We start from the raw sequence: 19,672 nt of genomic DNA on the forward strand, positions 1-19,672 counted from the left end.
ATCAAAGAAATACCTAATTATCACCAATTTCTGCACCCAGCTGGAACACCCACAGGGCCTCAAACCTTGACTGGTCACTTGAGTCACAAATGGGCAAAAACAGTTACACACACTAGGTTTGCTCCAAACCTCCGCTTCTGGCTGTGTTTGCCTTTATGGCTAACTTTATATTAAGGTTTTGTTATTATACGAATGTGAGAGACATGAGCAGCCTGCATTAGAGATGGTTAACAAGCACATCAGTAGAAGGTATTATAGGTTATAAGCCACTGTTATAAATAATGTATTGCCCTGCTGGAGCATATCATCTATAACAATTGATTAACCAGCTATTAAAACATCTATTATTCAATTATTAAACCTTTGTAACTATTTATAAATGGAACCTTAATATAAAGTGTGACTTAACTTAAATGGCAACAAAATATAAACCTCAGCCTAACCTTTCTTTTGCACTTAACTGCTTTCCCAGAAGAACCTCTTCTGTCCCTGGCCCTAGTTCCCTCTGCCTCAGATAGAAACTCAAATTCTTTTAAACTCCTGGGTTGAAGCTATAGGACCACCTGTTCTAGGGCAGTTCAGCATAAATAAGTCTGCCCTCTAAGCAGCAGGCTATAGGTTCTTGCCTTGAAGATTTATATTAGACATAGCACAATGAGTAGGGGTAATAGGATGGGGAGGGGCAAAGGCAAGAAAGGATGAGGGTGACAGTAACACGGTCCTGTGGTAATTTGGAATTAGTCATGCTCCCTTGCATGGAGCTTCAGTTCCAGGTGTTTTCAGGAGTTAGTACTTGATATATAGATAGAAATGGAACCTAGAGGAGAGATTGGAATGAGGAGAGTGAAGTGGCCAGTGGATGATAAATGGGAGAGCATTCCAAATGTAGGGGGCACCACAAACAGACTCATCCCCACCATGCAGAACAAATAACGTCACCCTCAGGAAAGACTGAACTGACGGCCTTTAACTGAGCCAAGAATGGCAACCAACAGTTTGCAATTATCTTTCAAAATTCATGGATGGCAATGACAGGAGAGATTCCAGAGGACAGGAAGAGGGCAAATATTGTGCCAATCTATAAAAAGGGGAACAAGGACAACCCGGGGAATAACAGACCAATCATCTTAACTTCAGTACCAGGAAAGATAATGAAGCAAATAATCAAGCAATCAATTTGCAAACACCTAGAAGATAATAAGGTGATAAGTAACAGTCAGCTTGGATTTGTCAGAAACAGATCATATCAAAGCAACCTAATAGCTTTCTTTGATAAGGTAACAAGCCTTTTGGATGGGGGGAAGCGGTAGATGTCATATATCTTGACTTTAGTAAGGCTTTTGATACTGTCCCACATGACCTTCTCATAAACAAACTTTGGAAACACAACCTAGATGAAGCTACTATAAAGTGGGGGCATAACTGGTTGGAAACCATTCCCAAAAAGTAGTTATCAGTGGTTCACAGTCAGGCTGGAAGGGCATATCAAGTGGGGTCCTGGATGGGTCCAGTTCTGTTCAATATCTTCATAAATTATGTAGATAATGGCATAGAGAGTACATTTATAAAGTTTGTGGAGGATACCAAGCTGGGAGGAGTTGCAAGGACTTCAGAGGATAGGATTAAAATTCAAAATGATCTGGACAAACTAGAGAAATGGTCTGAAGTAAATAGGATGAAATTCAATAAGGGCAAATGCAAAGTACTCCACTTAGAAAGGAACAATCACTTGCACACATACAAAATGGGAAATGACTGCCTAGGAAGGAGCAATGCAGAAAGGGATCTGGGGGTCATAGCAGATCACAAGCTAAATATGAGTCAACAGTGTAACACTGTTGCAAAATAAAGCAAACATTATTAGCAGGAGTGTTGTAAGCAAGACACAAGAAGTAATTCTTCCACTTTACTCTGTCCTGATAAGGCCTCAGCTGGAGTATTGTATCCAGTTCTGGGAGCTACATTTCACTAGGGTGACCATATGTCCCATTTTGGCTGGGACAGTCTCCTTTTTAGGCCCTGTCCCGCTGTCCTGACTTTTTTTTGACAAAACTGGGCATTTGTCCTGTTTACTCTTGCCAACTGATCATCAGCCCTGCACACAGGGTGGGGAAAGGGAAGGCTCGGACCAGCCCCACATGAAGAGGGAGAGGGAGCTGGGGTGGGGGGGTTGTGGGCTGGCAGCAAGGGGCCTCAGAGGACCAGCCCCACATGTGGGGGAGTGAGGGGGTCATAGGTGCCAGTGAGAAGGGGAGCTCAGGCCCGCCAACTTTCTGGATCCCAATAGGATTAAGAGGCTACAGTTTGAACCAGCTGTAGCTGCTTCCAAGTGGTCCTCAAGGATAGTGTGACAATTTAGTGAATGCACAAACTTCAAGCCATGAAGAGCAGGTATTTTTGTGATGCTTTTGTTAGGACCAGGCAGGTAATTTCTTTCCTTTAACAATATACAAAGTGATATGGGGCTTGGCATCAGAAAACCCAGTTAACTCTCTAGATGCTGAGCTCTTCTGGATAATTATAACTTTAAAATGGGCCCTGCAAAAGTATGCCCATGAATAACATCAATACCTTAAACACCAACTCCCTCCTTTTCTAGAGGGTTATTGCAAAGAAATTGAACTTTCAGGCTATTCAGCTAGAAAGATCATACAGTAGGAAATAGCCACTACAGAAGAATCCCCAAAAGTTTTACAGATTTGAAAAAAAATCACCAAAAGTAATTTCCTGTAAATATGTCACTGTTTCTTTCCCTAGTGGTTCCTGCTGGCTACAGCAATGAGCTCTCCAGCAATGGTCAATGTAGGCATGCTGGCACAGACTCCAGGCGTCTCAGCAGTAATAGCTTAATCGGGCTGCAAACCCTATTGCTAGGTAGCATGAATATTAGCACTCCTGCAGTGGTGCACCCTAGTATAGTAGGTTTCAGAGTAGCAGCCGAGTTAGTCTGTATTTGCAAAAAGAAAAGGAGTACTTGTGGCACCTTAGAGACTAACAAATTTATTTGACCTTAGTATAGTAGCTGCTATCATGGACGTGTGAAAATAATGAGATGCCAAATTGCCAGCATGAGTAGAAGCACAAAAGAAAATATAGTTGTGAATATTCCCAGTTCTATTACCTAGTAGAATAAAGTTGCTTTTTCTAAAAAGAGATCCTGCTTCCCCATGACTTATTTTTCCCAGTTTTTTAGCTGTTTGGCAGACTCTAGGGATGGCTGAATGAGACACTTCAGGTCTCTGGTCTTGACCTTTCCAGAATTTAGCAGCTTCTCTCATCTGGAGATCCAACTAGTCCCTTTTATGAGTTAATGTAGCAGCTGTGAAGCTATTTCTTACTGTGGAGCATAAAAGCTATTTTTACTTATTATTTTCATTATGGTAACTCCAAGAGACCCCAGTCAGGGATCAGGGTCTCCTTCCGCTAGGCACTGAACACACATATAACAAAAAGATAGATCTAGAGCTAGACAGTTTCAGGAACTCTCTACACTTGGAAAATGATCTATTGCTAACCAATGGTTGTCAACAACAGGCGTTCCCCATTTCCCTCCTCCCCCACAAACTGCTAATAGAGATGGGTTCAAATTGTTTTCAGCACCACTCCAGTAATCATGATATACACCATAGCCCTCTAAATCTCAGTCATGCTTTCTGTACAGCTACTAAAACTGGATTGGTCCCATCCAGACAGGAGTCAAAACATTCTCATTACCAGTGCAGGGGGCCTAAACAATCTCTACACAGGTTGTTTTCCAAGTGTGGAGAGATCTTTAAAGTAGGGCTCCACATTTTCAGAAATAAGAAACTACAGAATTGGCAGTGAGATTCACCTTACCCAGAATAGTACTCCCAAATCTGCATTTTGCTTTTTTAAACTATATTTGTAGAATTTACTGTTGCAGAGAAAATCTTGAAAATGTCCCACAGTGTAACCAATGCACTAAACTGTTCCTGTGTTTGCAGAGAGCCTAAAACAATACTCCAAGAAATGTGAATTGCTATGATCATATCAATGGAGCCATCTTGAACCTAAAGATGACATTGTTAACTATTTCACTGGTGAACACTGTTGCAAAACAATGTGTTTATTTTACAAATCTAAACTGCTTCCCACCCACCTCCTATGCCAAAAGGCTTGATGATTCCAAATCCAGCTACCAAACCCTTTTCTGACAGCTTCTATTGTGCAGTTAGACATTGTCAATACAAAACTCTGTTACAATTTGAAACCTGCAAATGTGGGGATGTCAGATAAATGAATTTAATATCAATATTGGTAACACATAGCCTACTGTTCTGGCTGGATTATTCATTATCATATTTAATTCAGTTTTTTAAAAACTTAATTTTATAATGTACATGAAGGTGCCACAGAATTTCCACTCTCCTGCACTAGAGTGCCACATTATCCAAGGACTTTAACATGGAATTTAGATCCAATTTGCTGTGGATTACACAGGGGTTTGCCTTAAAGTGCAAACTTTCCAGAAGAATTTCTTCATGTCTCCTCTGTCCCAAGATCCCCTTAATGCCAACTAACAAGGTGGTTACAGGAATGTCCCATTTCTAGTGGGTACATTCTGGCATCAAAGAATATCATGTGAGGTCTTAAATGAAAGCCAGGATCACACACTGGTCAATACCATTGTGAAATGTATATACCAATACTTTGTATGGATAAAAAGAAAAGGAGTACTTGTGGCACCTTAGAGACTAACAAATTTATTAGAGCATAAGCTTTCGTGAGCTACAGCTCACTTCATCGGATGCATTTGGTGGAAGTTTTTTTTTTTTTTCCACCAAATGCATCCGATGAAGTGAGCTGTAGCTCACGAAAGCTTATGCTCTAATAAATTTGTTAGTCTCTAAGGTGCCACAAGTACTCCTTTTCTTTTTGCGAATACAGACTAACACGGCTGCTACTCTGAAATTTGTATGGATAGTTTCAAATCTGTTATCAAGACAGAATTGACAAACAGGTTTTCTGTCAGGCAGGGATGTTTATTCACCTGTCTCTCTGTTGAGATGCAGATTAAGCATTGTAAATTAACACAATGGATATCCATTTACATGAGAAGTCAGCAGGGAGATGTGAAATCAATAGAGAAGCAGCACACAGGAAAATAAGCCCGGGGTTCTTATCCTTACTGAGTAGAGACAATGAACTTTCAAGATATAAGTAAAAGGCAAAGAAGATGCCCCTTTATCCTGCACCAGGAAGTAAATGAGCAGTGCATTTACAGTCATGAAAATGAGATCTCAGCCAACCTTGGTTGAAATGTGAACAAGTCCATAGGTCCAGGACTTATAATGCATCCCAGGCTGATGTGATTGCAGAGCCATTGGCCATTATCTTTGAAAATTTGTGATCAGGGGAGGTCCCGGACGATTGGAAAAAGGCAAATATATTTTATAAATATAAAAAATAAAAAATTTAAAAAATAAATAGTGCCCATATTTTAAAAAGGGAAGAAAGAGAACCCTGGGAACTACAGACTGGTCAGCCCCACTTCAGTCCCCAGCATGGAGCAGGTCCTTAAGGAATCCATTTTGAAGCACTTGGAGGAGAGGAAGGGATTCAGGAACAGTCAGCATGGATTCACCAAGGGCAAGTCATGCCTGACCAACCTGATTGCCTTCTATGATGAGATAACTGGCTCTGTAGATATGGGGAAAGCAGTGGATACGATATATCTTGACTTTAGCAAAGCTTTTGATTTTGTCTCCCACAGTATTCTTGCCAGCAAGTTAAAAAAGTACGGATTGGATGAATGGACTATAAGGTGGATAAGAAGCTGGCTAGATTGTTGGGCTCAATGGGTAGTGATCAATGGCTCAATATCTAGTTGGCAGCCAGTATCAAGCGGAGTACCCCAAGGGTCGGTCCTGGGGCTGGTTTTGTTCAACATCTTTACCAATTATCTGGATGATAGGATTAATTACCCATCATAAGCTCTCAGACGACACTAAGCTGGGGGGAGAGGTAGATAGGCTGGAGAGTAGGGATAGGGTCCAAAGTGACCTAGACAAATTGGAGGATTGGGCCAAAAAAAATCTGATGCGGTTCAACAAGGACAAGTGCAGAGTCCTGCACTTAGGAAGGAAGAATCCCATGCACTGCTACAGGCTGCGGACGGACTGTAAGCAGCAGTTCTGCAGACTTGGGGATTACAGTGGACGAGAAGCTGGATATGAGTCAGCAATGTGCCCTCATTGCCAAGAAGGCCAACGACATATTGGGCTGTACTAGTAGAAGCATTGCCAGCAGATCGAGGGAAGTGATTATTCCCCTCTATTCAGCACTGGTGAGGCCACACCTGGAGTAGTGTGTCCAGTTTTGGTCCCCCCACTACAAAAGGGATGTGGACAAACTGGAGAGAGTCCAATGGAGGGCAATGAAAATGATTACAGGGTTGGATATTAGGAAATACTATTTTACTAGGACGGTGGTGAAGCACTGGAATGGGTTACCTAGGGAGGTGGTGGAATCTCCATCCTTAGAGATTTTTACGGCCTGACTTGACAAAGCTTGGCTGGGATGATTTAGTTGGTGTTGGTCCTGCTTTGAGCAGGGGGTTAGACTAGATGACCTCCTAAGGTCTCGTCTAACCCTAATAGTCTATGATTCTATGAAACTCTGCAGAGGATGTTGTGGGGTGAGGTAAACTTCTTTAGACAGGAGGTAAGCCTGTTAAGATTAGTCTCCAGAAAGCATGTTATGATTTTGTTTTATACGTAACCTTTTAATTCCATTATTCTTACTCGCTATCTCTTGAAACCTTGGTAATAAACTTATCCTTGTTTTCACTATCAATATATCTAAGTGCTGTGATATTAAGCAAGGGGCTGATCTTGAGTTGAATCATATAAGCTGGTGTGTACATTATTCGCTGGGGGACAGCACACTTGGTATTTCGGTGAGTGTTCAGTGGATAAGGAGCTGGTTCAAAGGGATTCAGGGACTGGGATATACCTACTGTTAACCTGAAAACAAAAGGCTAGCATTTCCCAGAGGAGAATGCTTGGGTGAGTAATAGGCTGGTGGTGTCAGGGAGCTGACACCCAGCTAAGCATAAACAAATGTCCCTCATGCTGGAGGCAGGGGGCTAACAAAGTGACTCACAGTCCTTGGTACCCTGAGAACCAACACACCCCATACATAGGATGAAATTCACCCTTGTCCAGAGGACAAGCAAAAAGTCAATGCTTTAGTCTCTCTCATGCCCTATTTGGAAAATGTAAGTAGTGGACAGATCCTTTGCATGGGGAAGATTTCACCCAGACAGATGCTGGGGGAGTCTGTGATCAGTGTGTGGCTGCACAATTTGAAGAGAAGAGTTGAGTCAAGCTAAGCAGACCAGGAATGGTGTAGGACAGGATGGAGTCACAGAGTATAGGTAAAGAGTTATTATGTTGCTAAAAGGACTCTTATTTGCAGGACTTCCATTAGTGACCTCTGGGTTGTCACAGCAATAGGACTTTGTATCCATAGCAGCATCATTTAGGGGTTTTGACAGTACAGTCAACTTCATGGCAAAGTAAAGTGAGATGAGTGTATGATGAGCCATCACTCAAGTTCAAGCCTCTGAGCTTTGTTAGAGTTCAAGCTAGGTTAGGGTGTATTATGCTACCATTACAGGTGTAAACAGTGGCACAAAGTCAAGGCCATTGAATACAAGTTTCTCCACCAGAGGCTCCTCACAGAGAGCAATTCTCCAAAGGCCACTATTTTAAATGAACCAGGATTTTATATTAATATATTTCACAAATTAACACTGTGGCCCATGATCAATTATACTGACGTGACAAACTGAAGGGTGTGTGTGTGAAGCGTGTGAGCACAGATGGTGTCTGGGGGAAAGAGAGGGCTTGTGCACATGGTGTTTGGGTGTATCCATGTAGGCAAGTGAAGACTGTTGCTTGATTGCGTGTTTCTTACCTTCAGCTGTCATTCCTCCCTTCTCAATACAAGAGGCAGAACTCCTGAAGGAGGGAGAAGACCAGGGTAACTGAGATGAGATGTACTGGGGACTCTTCAGGAGTGGATGCACTGCTTTATGCACCCACATTAATGTCTGATTATCCCACCACTCTGCCATGAGTAAAATCATGGCATGGATCAGCAGCATAGCCTTCTACCACTTGTCACCAAGCTTCTGGCCCAGCGTCATAGGAGATGGTCAAGTAGTAATATGCCTATGAAATCCTGCTTGTAAATTAATTACTCTGAACATATGCAGGATGGTAATGCAAATGAGAGGCAGTATGCACAGTGAGTTAATACAGTAACTAAAGGTTTAAATGGAGTTCATATGAATTAATGTGCTCCCATAGGTCAGAAATGCCTGGAATTGGTCGAGTGATACTTTGTTGCAACTAATTAATATAATAATTATATAAATAAGCAATAATGCTACAATCATCCAGCCTACACCTGGTTAGCAACCTGGGCAGAATAGTTTGAGGGTTCCTGCTGTTTCTCAACTGGTGATCTGAACTCCTTGGCAGTTAAACAATTTTGGAGAAACACCAATGAGGTGATTTATGATTCTTCAACCCAGAATAGGGACTGAGGCCCAGATCCTCAAAGGGATTAGGCACCTAACTTCTATTGAAACCAATGGAACTTAGATAGGGTGACCAGATAACAAGTGTGAAAAATTGGGACAGGAGGTGGGGGATAATAGGTACCTATATAAGACAAAGCCCCACGTATTGGGATTGTCCCTATAAAATTGAGAGTTAGGTGCCTAAACCCCTTTGATGATCTGGGCCTGAGCCCTGAGGTAGGATGTGAAGATGATTAATTAATGCTTTTACAGCACTTTGAACGCACAAAGCTCTATATTACCAGTGAGTATTGCTACAGTTTAAGTGCAGACAGATCTGGATGAAGGAAATGCTTGATGTATCTGCTAGAAAACTGGGGAAATAGAGGGATTTGTATGTTTTGAGTCTAGTTTCTGTGGTGAGGAGGTAAGCACAAAGAGCCATAACTAGAGAACTCCCTGGCTGGGAAGTCCCTCTATATTATCCTGGTCCTCTCTGGTAACTGTTGAGGACCAGGAACTCTATAACCACTCCACAGCATCCACGATAGGGACTTTCATTATCATCCATATTTCCATTCTCAGAACTTTCTGAGACTCCTTTAGACTAAATATTGTAGACTTGGTTTCAGAATCCACCCACAATTGTTTCCCCCCCCACACACACACTCCCAAGCTGATTTTGAGCTATTGGAGGGTGAAGAATGCATTTTTCCAGTATTTCATTATGCTCACCAGGAACTCAGCTATGGCTGAATAAAAATTCCTCTAAATGTTGCATGGAAATGGTCCCTACAGAGGAATCATGGAGGGAAGGAGATAAACCCTCAGAAGTCATAAGCGATTTGAAAAAAATCACTTCTGAACATACTCAAGAGGTACCTGCTAAGGTTATAGCAGAACCTACCAACACCCCACCCACTTTGTGACATCCAATGTTGGAACTCCCACCTGTTTTGCCCAAGAAGTTACTATTCCCAGGTTTTTTAGGGAAAATCTGGGGGAGAAAATTAGTGCACGTCACACTGATAGCAGAATTCTCCAAAAGGTGCACACTAAGGCCCTGATTTTCTGATCCTGAGTAAAAGTACCAGTTGGCCATGTGAGAGAAAATCCTACTGGATGTTAGCTAAACTTAATTTACTGTGTGGCTAGCTAAACTTAATTTACCCATATGCAAGCTCAAAATGGCATTTTGTGTGTGGGCATTTGGCAGCATGCATGCAAAGACGGCACATTTAAATTATAGCCTATGTTTCTATCTACTCCTGTTGCTGATGCTCTCATCTGCTTTCTTCTTAGAGGTGCTGCTTTCCTGTTAACGCAGCTTGGCAGAAAAAATAGCAGGGACTTGCCAACCCATTCACTTCAGTGGCCCTGGATCACTACTCTCAAGACCTCCAGACATCTCAGTGAGAGAGGAACTCCAGAGCATAGTTAGCACAATTTCAGTGTCAACATGCAGAGGCCCTTTGTATCTTTCCCACATTTTGGGAGGGGAGGGGATAGGGTGTTTGCTGTCTTATTAAAAACAAGGCAATGAAATGCAAAAACACTCTCTCTCAGGTACCTATCTGGCTCCCAACACTGTGCATTACTAGAACCTTGTGAGGACAGGTTTAAACACAAACACACTGCCCCTTCTGCAATGCCCATAATAAATGAATTATGCCAGTACTAAATCATTTCTATTAGGCTTTCTAGTATTAAAAACAACATACTAACCTATGGAGGTGGTCACATGCATAACATGACAGAACAAATTATCCTGTTGTGATGATAACCTTTACCCTTCCCCATCCAGCCATCCATCCAGCCATCCTCTGCCCCAACGTTTCCCCCACAACCCACTCATTTAAAATTTACATTGCATTCTCTTTCAGGCATGGACAGTAATTTTCGATGAGTTCTGTAAAGTTCCCATCATGCCTTTGTGTACCATGAAATAATAATAAAATAAGAATAGAATGCAAAAGTTTAGTAATAGTACTTAGTAATATTAACTCACCCACACTGCACATAATACTTTTGATTAATAGTTATGCTATTAAATGTCACCTGAATATGTACAGTATGAACAAAGTAACGTTACTATGGCTTTGATTTAGCAAAGTGCTTCAAGTAAGTGCTTAGGTGCTCTGCTGACCTGTGCCTTGTGAGAGCTTTTATTTCTTCATGCCCTGATTTTCTGCATCTAAATGTGTAACCTTAACATTACTTTAAATATACATACATTTGGCCATAGAAAATTGCTGTACCTTTGCGTGTGGGCTTTCCAGGTAGGCAGAATAAATGTCCCGCAATGTCTACTCACAGGGAGAGATTATCTAGATTGATGTTAATGGGGAAGGGGAGTGGTGCTGGTTGTTACAAGCACCATTTCAGATAGTATATGCCAGAGTGTTTTGTTGGGATAACAGTTGCGCTCTGCCTAGGATGGAGTACATGCTGCTAGCATATGAACAGCATTCTATTTGAATCTCTAACTAAACCACCAGAAACACCACCCTTCACGTTTAAATATATCTGTTTCATACAACTGGATACGTACATGCATGTCCTGGTATTGGCTGGTTCTCTGGAAACAGAACCACCAGAACTGGTATTGTCTTCTTCTGCCAGAAACTGAGACATGGATGGCCAGGCCCAGTGGTTGGTGCAGTGGCAGTTAGCCTAAGAACCAGAGCCAGTGGTCAATGCTGGAATCAGGAGTTAATAGCAGACTCAGAAGAAGGCAAGCACAGGGCTGGCAACTAGGCTGGAAAAAGCTAAGGCCTATGGTATCTGTCACCGCTATCAAGCAGGGGAGTGCACCAAGCCATGAAGTGACATTAGGCAGATTGAGTGGCTGTTTCTCCCTGTGAGGCTTAAATACCTGCTCTGAGAGTCACCAGACCAGCTCCTGACTTGTGGATTTGCTAGAGCCTAGCACAGAAATGATTCATCACTGCATGTGGCTTAATCAGGCTCTAGTTTATCACCTCACAGGTTCTCTGGGAATGGGCATGACTTTACCAGGTTGGAACTGGTACTGGCTGGTTCTCTGGAATGGGTGTGTCTCCCAAGCAGGCACTGGTGTTAGCTGGTTCTCTGGGAATGGATGCCATTAGTTGGTGTTGAGCTAACATGAACTGTGCCAATGAAAACAAAAAGGTAGTTTTCCAGCTTTTTGGTAAAAGCACAGTCTGTGAGTGCTGATCCACACTGGAGACCTCTGTCTGGGTGTGCCACCAGTCAGGTAAGGAAGGACAATGAATAACTGAAGAAGTTCCTAAACTGAATTGTGGAGAGAGCTGGCTGATGCTGGCGCCTCATTTCCAACTGCCAAAATTGAAAAAAAAAAAAAAAAACCTAAAGATATAGTAAGGTTGCCAACTCTTGCAATTTTATCATGAGTCTTCCAATATTTGGTGTTTTACTTAAATTCCCAGGTCCAGGAAACTATCTAACTGGCTTAGGGTATGTCTATACCTCAATAAAACACTGGTGTCTGGCCCATTTCAGCTGAGTCAAGCTAATAGGGCTATAAAATTACAGTATAGATGTTTGGGCTCAGGCTGAAGCCCAAGTCCTGGGACCCGCTGAGGGGGAGGGTCCCAGAGCTCACTCTCCAGCCAGAGCCCAAATGTCTACCCTGCAATTTTATATCCCCACAGCCTGAGCCAGCTGATGCAGGCCAGCTTTACCTTATTGCAGTGTAGATTTACCCTTAGATACTTGTATGGCCACTATTACCACAGTATCCAAGCACTTTAGAAGTTCTAATGGACTTATCCTCATAGCACCACTAGGAAGTACTATTATCTCCCTTCGGCAGATGGCAAATGGTGGCACAGAGAGGCTAAGGCTCAGATCTTCAAAGGTGTTTAGGCTCCAAAGTTCCATTGATTTCAGTGAAAGTTAGGAGTCTAAACACCCTTGTGGAGCTGGGCCTAGGTGACTTGACAAGGTCCCACTGGCAGTCTGTGAAAGAGAGAGTCTTGAGCTCAGCGCTCCTAACAGGCAATCTAATATCCTGATTTTAAACCAATCTCATGATCTGGGGGTGTGTGACCCATGACTTTACTGGGGGTTGGCAATACTGGATTCAGTACTTTCCTAACATCATTTGTCCCAGAGAAGTCATCTCGTCCCCAGTAGGAAGATAGGTTTCAGAGTAGCAGCCGTGTTAGTCTGTATCCGCAAAAAGAAAAGGAGGACTTGTGGCACCTTAGAGACTAGCAAATTTATTTGAGCATAAACTTTTGTGAGCTACAGCTCATTTCATCAGATGCATCCGATGAAGTGAGCTGTAGCTCACGAAAGTTTGTGCTCAAATAAATATGTTAGTCTCTAAAGTGCCACAAGTCCTCCTTTTTTTTTTTTTTTTTAAGTAGGAAGATAGATGCTCTGAACCCTAGTGAAAGGGGGAGAGGAGGCAGAGGCAGCACAGCTGTGAAAGGAAGAGGAGATGGGGCTCACACGATGGCAAATGAGAGGGAAGACAGACATACAACAATCTCTCCCTTAAAGTGCCACGAAAAGATCTGAGAACCCCTGTATCATTGGAATGGAAAGAGAGCAGCTAGGAGATCACCTTATCTGTGTGCATCAGCTTCTGCTAAATCACTGCTTTTACCCCTCCGGTGTCCCAAGAAGAGTGAGAGGATCTTTTGCATGAACATGGATTGAAAAGAACCACTTCCCTTCCCTTCTCCTAAGCAGGAGACCCCACTTGCTAGGTGTATCATTCCTCTGCTAGGAAATCGGGGGGAGCAATTTTCATTTTAAAAGGAGTCTCTTTTGAGACAGTTTCCTGCTGGGAAAAGGAGTCTTTTTTAGAAATGGAAACATCACATCAAACAATATCTCCAGAAAGCTGAGGGCTGCTGATGTCACAACGCCTACTGGTGCCCATTCTGTTGTCAGCCCACTTCCACCGTTCCAGGTGGGATGTGGTTGAAAGGAACAATACAAGAAACGAATGCATTGTTTAAAGTGACCCAAATGAAAATTCCAATCCATTCACACATCATAGTCTAAGCCCACCTTCTCAGTCACCCGACCCCACTGATTTACTTTACACCTTCAGTGAGTAAACCCAAGGAAGGCAGGAATTACCTAGCATGGGCCCAGTGGGTAAAATTAAAGTAATGAGGTGAAATGAAGCAAAAGAAACGTGAAGTGAATGGGGACCGGGGAACCAAACTGTGAGATCGGTGAAAGAGCGGAATCATCTCATAAGGAGAGTCACGCCAGCCTCTTCGTCCGGGGGGACATTTAAAACTGACAGTCAAAGCCTAGGAGAATGGACTTCAAGGAACAATCGGTGTCCTGCAAGGAAGGGAGTGGGCAGGACTAGATGGTATCTAATACATATTTCCAGCTGTCCTCTCTACAATACTTCAGTGGTAGATTCATACAGCCCTGCTCTTTAATATCATACCAGTGACACACAATAAGCATGATCCACAACAGCTCATGATTACACATCCCAGATTTCCCAGTGTCTTTGTACACACATGTCCTTAAACCCTTGTCCAATCACCACCTAGCCCCTTGTAATTGCTCCTCGCTCCCCTTCCCTCCTGTTTTGTTGTCTCCATCAGTGTCAGCTCTGCCGGACAGCAACCGTGTGGGCCCAGTTTGTACAGCGCCCAGCACATTGTAACAAAGGAGATGCCTACGCACTTGCTCTCCGTCTAGGAGGAAGGAAGAGGAACGATCCCGGGTTTGCTTGATAATGACACTGCCCCCTGTCCTCCCGACCCTGATTTATGTCCTATGTGCCCCTGAGTCCCGCGCTAACTGTAAGGGAGTCACGGGTGCTAGCTCCACAGCCCAGACTGCTCCTTAACGGTGCCCGCGGCCAGGCGCCCGGCGAAAGCAGTGCTACGCCAAGCCCCGGGCTGAGTAGGCCCTCATGCTGCAGAGGGGAAGCGTCCCCGTGTCCCCAGAGCACCCCTCCGTACCCGGGGAACCGAGACTTGCGGGGCAGCCAGGTGAGTGCCACATGCTTTGCTGGGTGCTGTTATGGGGGCGGGGAGATGAGAGTCTCTAGTGGCGATTGCCCGTGAGGCTGCAGGCGGGGGGGAAAGGCGAGGGGACCAGTGGAAGTCGCTGGGGCCGGATTGCGGGGTCCCCTAGGCGAGAACTGCCTCCTGCGCTGGGTGCCAGTCTAACGTGGCTGTAGGCTGGATCCGAATTAGGTGCTACCCATTGTGGCTCTTTCCTGAGAGCCGCTTCCCAGGGCGATCCGAATCTTACTGGCCCGGCGTGGGCGCTGCCCCGAGCGGCGGGGCCGGCTGGTGGAATCTGGGTTAGTCCCGTTCCCCGCAGCAGCTGGAGCGGTTCGCTGGCTGCTAGAGCCCCCCTCCCCGCTTCCCAGATGTTGCGCCAAGAGACAGCTACTAAAGGCGCGAGAGAAGCGCAGAAAAGCCATATTTAGGCAAATGGAGCCCCGGAAAGTTGATCGAGAGACAGCGCGTCCTCAGCCCGCCGCGCCAAAGCCCGTGAGCCCCTTCCCCGACCCCGGAGCCTCGGTCCCTTCTTGGGACGAACCTAGAAAAGCGGGGAAGCGCCAGAGCCCGAGGCTGCCAGCTGCCCTGAGAACCCCCGCTATGTGCAGCGACGGGGGCAGACCCCACCCCTTTGACCACCTCTACCCCGGCGCGATCGCCTCCCCCACCGCGCCCGCCTCCGCCCCGTCCAACTACACCCCCAAGGTAGCGGGCACGTCCCTGCCTAGGAGCAGAGGGCGCTTGGGGAGTGGGCGGGCCGCGGGGGAATCACCCCCCACTATGCAATCTGCGCTCTCCCCCGCCCCCCTGCAAACTCCTGGGCCAAGGGCACCCCGGGCGCCCGCTCCGGCTGGAGGGCTCAGCGTAGTAAGCAGGAGCCCGGCGGAGAGCTGAAGAGACACGCGCGCTCGGCCCGGGCCAAAGGGCAGCCAACGCCCGGCCGGGGCATCGCTCTGTGCACTCCGCCTCCGCGCGCCGCGCACGGCCAGAGGGGAGCAGCTCACTCACCGGGCGCCCCCCACGGCCTTAGCGCTGCGGCGCCGGTGCCGTTCTCAAAGGCCATGGCGCGTCTTCCCGCCCGCCGGGCGGTGCTCGCGGCTGGGGGGCTGGTGCCGATGGAAGGAGCGCGAAGGAGCCCCAGGCGCCGGAGTCCGCTTCATGGGACGCTCCCTCGGGCAGTTCCCTCGCCGCCGCCGGCTGGCTCCGCTCTCGGCAGCCGGGGCTGCGCCGGGAAGGCGAAGGGAGCCGGAGCCGGAGCCGGAGCCGGGCCGGCGTGGCGTGGCGTGGCGTGGCCGGCGCTCCCGCCGGGGCCGCCCCGCGCCCAGCCCAGCCCAGCCCAGCCCAGATGTGCCGCCCTCTCGCGCTAACTAGCGCGCGCCCACTTTTCTCCCCCGCGCAGAACAAAAAGAAAAAGCAAAAGCAGCGAGGCAGCCCCGGCACCATGACGTAATGGAGCCTCCGCCAATCACAGCGGGGCTGCGAGCGCTACTTTCCCCTCTCACCCAACCTGGGGGGACCGTGGCTCGCCGCTGGCACATCACTGGGCAGGGCCCGGGCGGCGGGAGCTCAGGGTCGTGCCCCCCCATTACTTGCCTTTGTCTGAGGCGCCGTCCCAGAAGCCGCCGGCCCCAGGTGCTCCCTGGGGGCAGGGCACAGGCCGCCTTGGCTCCCGTGTGAATGGCCTCGGGGGGCCCCAATTCAGCCGCTGTGGCCGGGGAGGGGGGAGGACTCTGAGCTGACGGGCCGGCGCTAGGGACCGAGTGCGTTGCCCACGGGGCGCCCAGAGCGCGGCGGCCCAGGGCCCAGGATCTGCCTCGCCCTGCTGGGGCGGGAGCCAGGCCGGACTCCGGTGGCAGCGGCTCTCCGGGATCCGGAGAGAGACAGCCTTGCCCCCCGCCCCCCCGGCAGAGGGCTTGGGATCCGTTACGGAGACATCTGGCCAAGGGCTAATGAGATTAGCTCCCTAACTAAAGATTAATTGAGTCTTGGCCGCCTGCTTCCAAACCCCTGTTCTCCCGGCTCCCCCTTGGGACAGCGAGCTCGGCCTCTCGCTGCGCAGCTCACCGGGGACCCCAGAGCTCAGGCAGACTCGGCTCTGGGGCACTTTCAGGGGCTAATCCTGGCTGTGTGATCTCCGCTCCGGGGTGCGTAGTGTCCGGTTAGATACCCAGACTGCCGGGCCCACAGAGCCGGAGGGGCGTGGGCAGGGGGTTAGGGGAGCGGACTCTGATGGCAGGGCCATTCTCGGCGCCCTGGGACAGGAAGCAGCTCCGGGGCAGCCTCTGTCCTGCCTGCTCCCCCGCGCCCCGCACCCGACGTTCAGCCCAGAGCGCATTGACAGGGGACGGAGGTAACCTCGCCAGTGGCTGGGTTTCCATGATCGAAGTGACTCCTGGCAGACTCCGCGGTCTGCTCGGGGATCGCTCTCCCCGAGCCAGAGACTCCGGGAGGCGCCGAGATGCACAAACTGGCTGCGCACAAAGAAGCCACACACAATAAGGAGTCGATGAGTTGAACATCTCGCTTCATAGGTTTCAGAGTAGCAGCCGTGTTAGTCTGTATTCGCAAAAAGAAAAGGAGTACTTGTGGCACCTTAGAGACTAACAAATTTATTAGAGCATAAGCTTTCGTGAGCTACAGCTCACTCCATCGCATGCATCTCGCTTCATGTCACCGCTCCCCCAAAGCCCATTCTGCTCTAATAGCTGGGAAGCGATCCTGGCTGATTGGACCTGACTGCGCCTCCAGGTCAAGGGGTTTAGGAAATGGAACCCCGCCTGTTACACAGTTCATAGCCATGAACCCGCCTCGTCAGGCCAGGAGAGGATTTTCTAATTTCTCGAACATCTCCCCTTCTCTAGCCAACCACCCCGGCGCTCTGCTGGAATATGCAGAAAGAATATACAGGTGGCGAAGAGAGGAGGAGATTCGGAACAATTTCCAGCAGTTTAATTGAGCAACAAAGGTGAAGCGTTCATCTCCCAAACGGAGGTGTATCCCTGAGCTTGCGGATGTGATGGAACCCCACTGGAACAGAACCCCTGCACTGCAACAGGACCCTACAGAGAGAATCCAAGCACCGCAAGGGAGCCCCACAGAGAACATTTGCCTCCCAAGAGAATCCTGCATGAGAACATCTGCACCTCAACAGAACCTGCGCAGAACCCTTGCACTGCAACAGAACCCAGATCCTGTAAGAAAACCTTCCACAGAAACCGCTCACTGCAACCGCACCCCACACAAGACCCCAGCACTGCAACAGAACTGCAGGAGATCCCTGCGCTAAACCAGAATCCCCGTGTTCCAACAGAACCCAGCACAGCAGCCTGGCCCTGCACCAGAGCCCCACCACTGCAACAGAACCTCTCAAAATGTCCCTGCCCTGCAACAGAACCCCCCTCCAAGAATATAGTGTCACGTTCTTTTTTAATCATGGCCTCCCTCGCTTTTCTCAGCACCAGGCTAGGTTATGCACTCCTGTGCTGAGTCCTCAAATGCTCCGCCAGTGTAACCGATCAGGCAGCAGAGAGATCAGTGATGCTATAATAATCATTAAAAAAAGCACAGAGAAAGAAAAGAAATCACAAAAGAAGCAGCTGTTCACATTTCAGCAGCTGACACATTGATTTGAAACCCTGTAATTTCACCTGACGCTCATTTCAAATATTTATGGGTAATTTTTTCCTCCCCACTCCCCACTTTGCCTTCTATTTCAGAAAATATCGGTGGGGATTCCACTCCCCCCAAAAAATTCTATTCTAAAGTCAAAAGTTTTCCTGGGTGTTTTAAATAAGTTATTCAAAGGTCTTCGACGTCATCTCCCCTCTAGTCTGGCTGAAAAGCTACCAGCCTCAGTTCAGCACCAAGGACAGAGGTACGCACGGGAGGTAGATGGGGGCGCTGAGCTTGTATGGCTCAGGGGCCGACACGTGGAATCACGGACAGGCATTTCTAGCATTTTGAACGCCGCGGATCGGTAGGAAAGTTGGTAGCAGAAAAACCTGGTGAAGAGGTTCCATGGGAAGAGGCCTCGCGACCATAGACAACCCCATGCTCCCCAGTTTAGCCATTGGAGATGGTCCTTCTTGGAAACCCACTCCAATCCCTGAAGCCTACAGCTCTTTAAAAAGCTTTATATAATCAAACTGATCGATGTAGTTCATTTACATCTAGCGCTAGTGTTCTGCATCTTCGCCTGCACGTGAGAAAGGAGACCATGGCTCTTTTTCCCATGTAGGATTAGGGATAGGCTACAGCGGATGCCTGGGAATCCCCGATTCATATCCCTCCACTGCAGGGAGGGCAGGGCTGGGTAGGTTTCTTGCCTCTGCTGGAGTCCATTCTCCTCGCTGGACACTGATAAACCAGCACGGCCACAGAGGATTTATCTAAATCCGGTGAGCAAGATGTTTGCTTTTGAAATGGACCAGGGCCGCCCTCGAGGGCAAGGATTTTTCAAAGACAAGACCGCCTCCCCTCAAAACATTGTAATCGAGGGCTCCTTTCTTGCTCCCTCATATGCTCGGCTTTCAAACGCTCGGTATATTTTCCCAGGGACAAAACATCAAAACACAGTTTCATAAAATCTGATTTACCCCATAGTGTTGCCTTCTCTCGTGTAGCTATGACAGCGGTTTTGTTAGGGAGGAAAAACAAATAAAAAGATTTCTCAACCCCTCCCTCCTCTCCTCTCGCATATACCCTTCCCCGCTGGAGCACACACACCCATCCACCCACACCCCTTTCTCCCTCCTCTTTGTCTCCACACACGTACACACACTCTCTGCAGGTTTCAGAGTAGCAGACGCCCCCTCCCTTTTCTGCACCCTTTCTCTCTCCCCCGCACGCACAACCCCTCAGCGCCCCCACACACACACCACCTACCTTTGGGACAGAGGAGTTATCACAGGCTAAGGGAGACAATTCTGAGGAAGCCCTTTGTTAAAATACTGGCAGTATTTCATAGTCTCAGGATTGCAGGAGAAACGGGCCCAGCCTGCGGTGCCCCCTCCCTGGAATCTCCTGCCCTGAGAAGGGGGGAGATTTCTGAGTCACAGCAAAGATAATGTTGCATTGTAATTTAGACAATTTTCTTTGCTGACACAATTCTAAGGCTGGAATT

At 47.4% G+C, this 19,672-nt stretch overlaps 1 protein-coding gene across 4 annotated transcripts in view; it reads right to left on the minus strand.

Annotated features, from left to right (window-relative positions):
* CHRM4 (cholinergic receptor muscarinic 4) overlaps nucleotides 1-19,470 on the minus strand; it is a 43,389-nt gene extending 23,919 nt beyond the window's left edge. For 2 of the 4 annotated variants that reach the window (XM_043516769.1, XM_038407018.2), the window contains exon 1: nucleotides 15,559-15,948. In XM_043516769.1, coding sequence (XP_043372704.1) covers nucleotides 15,559-15,613 — 55 coding nt within the window. In that variant the 5' untranslated portion in view covers nucleotides 15,614-15,948. Of the gene's footprint in view, nucleotides 1-15,558; nucleotides 16,284-19,434 lie in introns of those variants that run through there. The other 2 variants (XM_038407020.2, XM_038407019.2) reach the window with 2 other exon arrangements.
* Nucleotides 19,471-19,672: the final 202 nt, after the last annotated feature.

Source organism: Dermochelys coriacea, chromosome 6, assembly GCF_009764565.3.
Source record: "Dermochelys coriacea isolate rDerCor1 chromosome 6, rDerCor1.pri.v4, whole genome shotgun sequence".
Taxonomy (NCBI): domain Eukaryota; kingdom Metazoa; phylum Chordata; order Testudines; family Dermochelyidae; genus Dermochelys; species Dermochelys coriacea.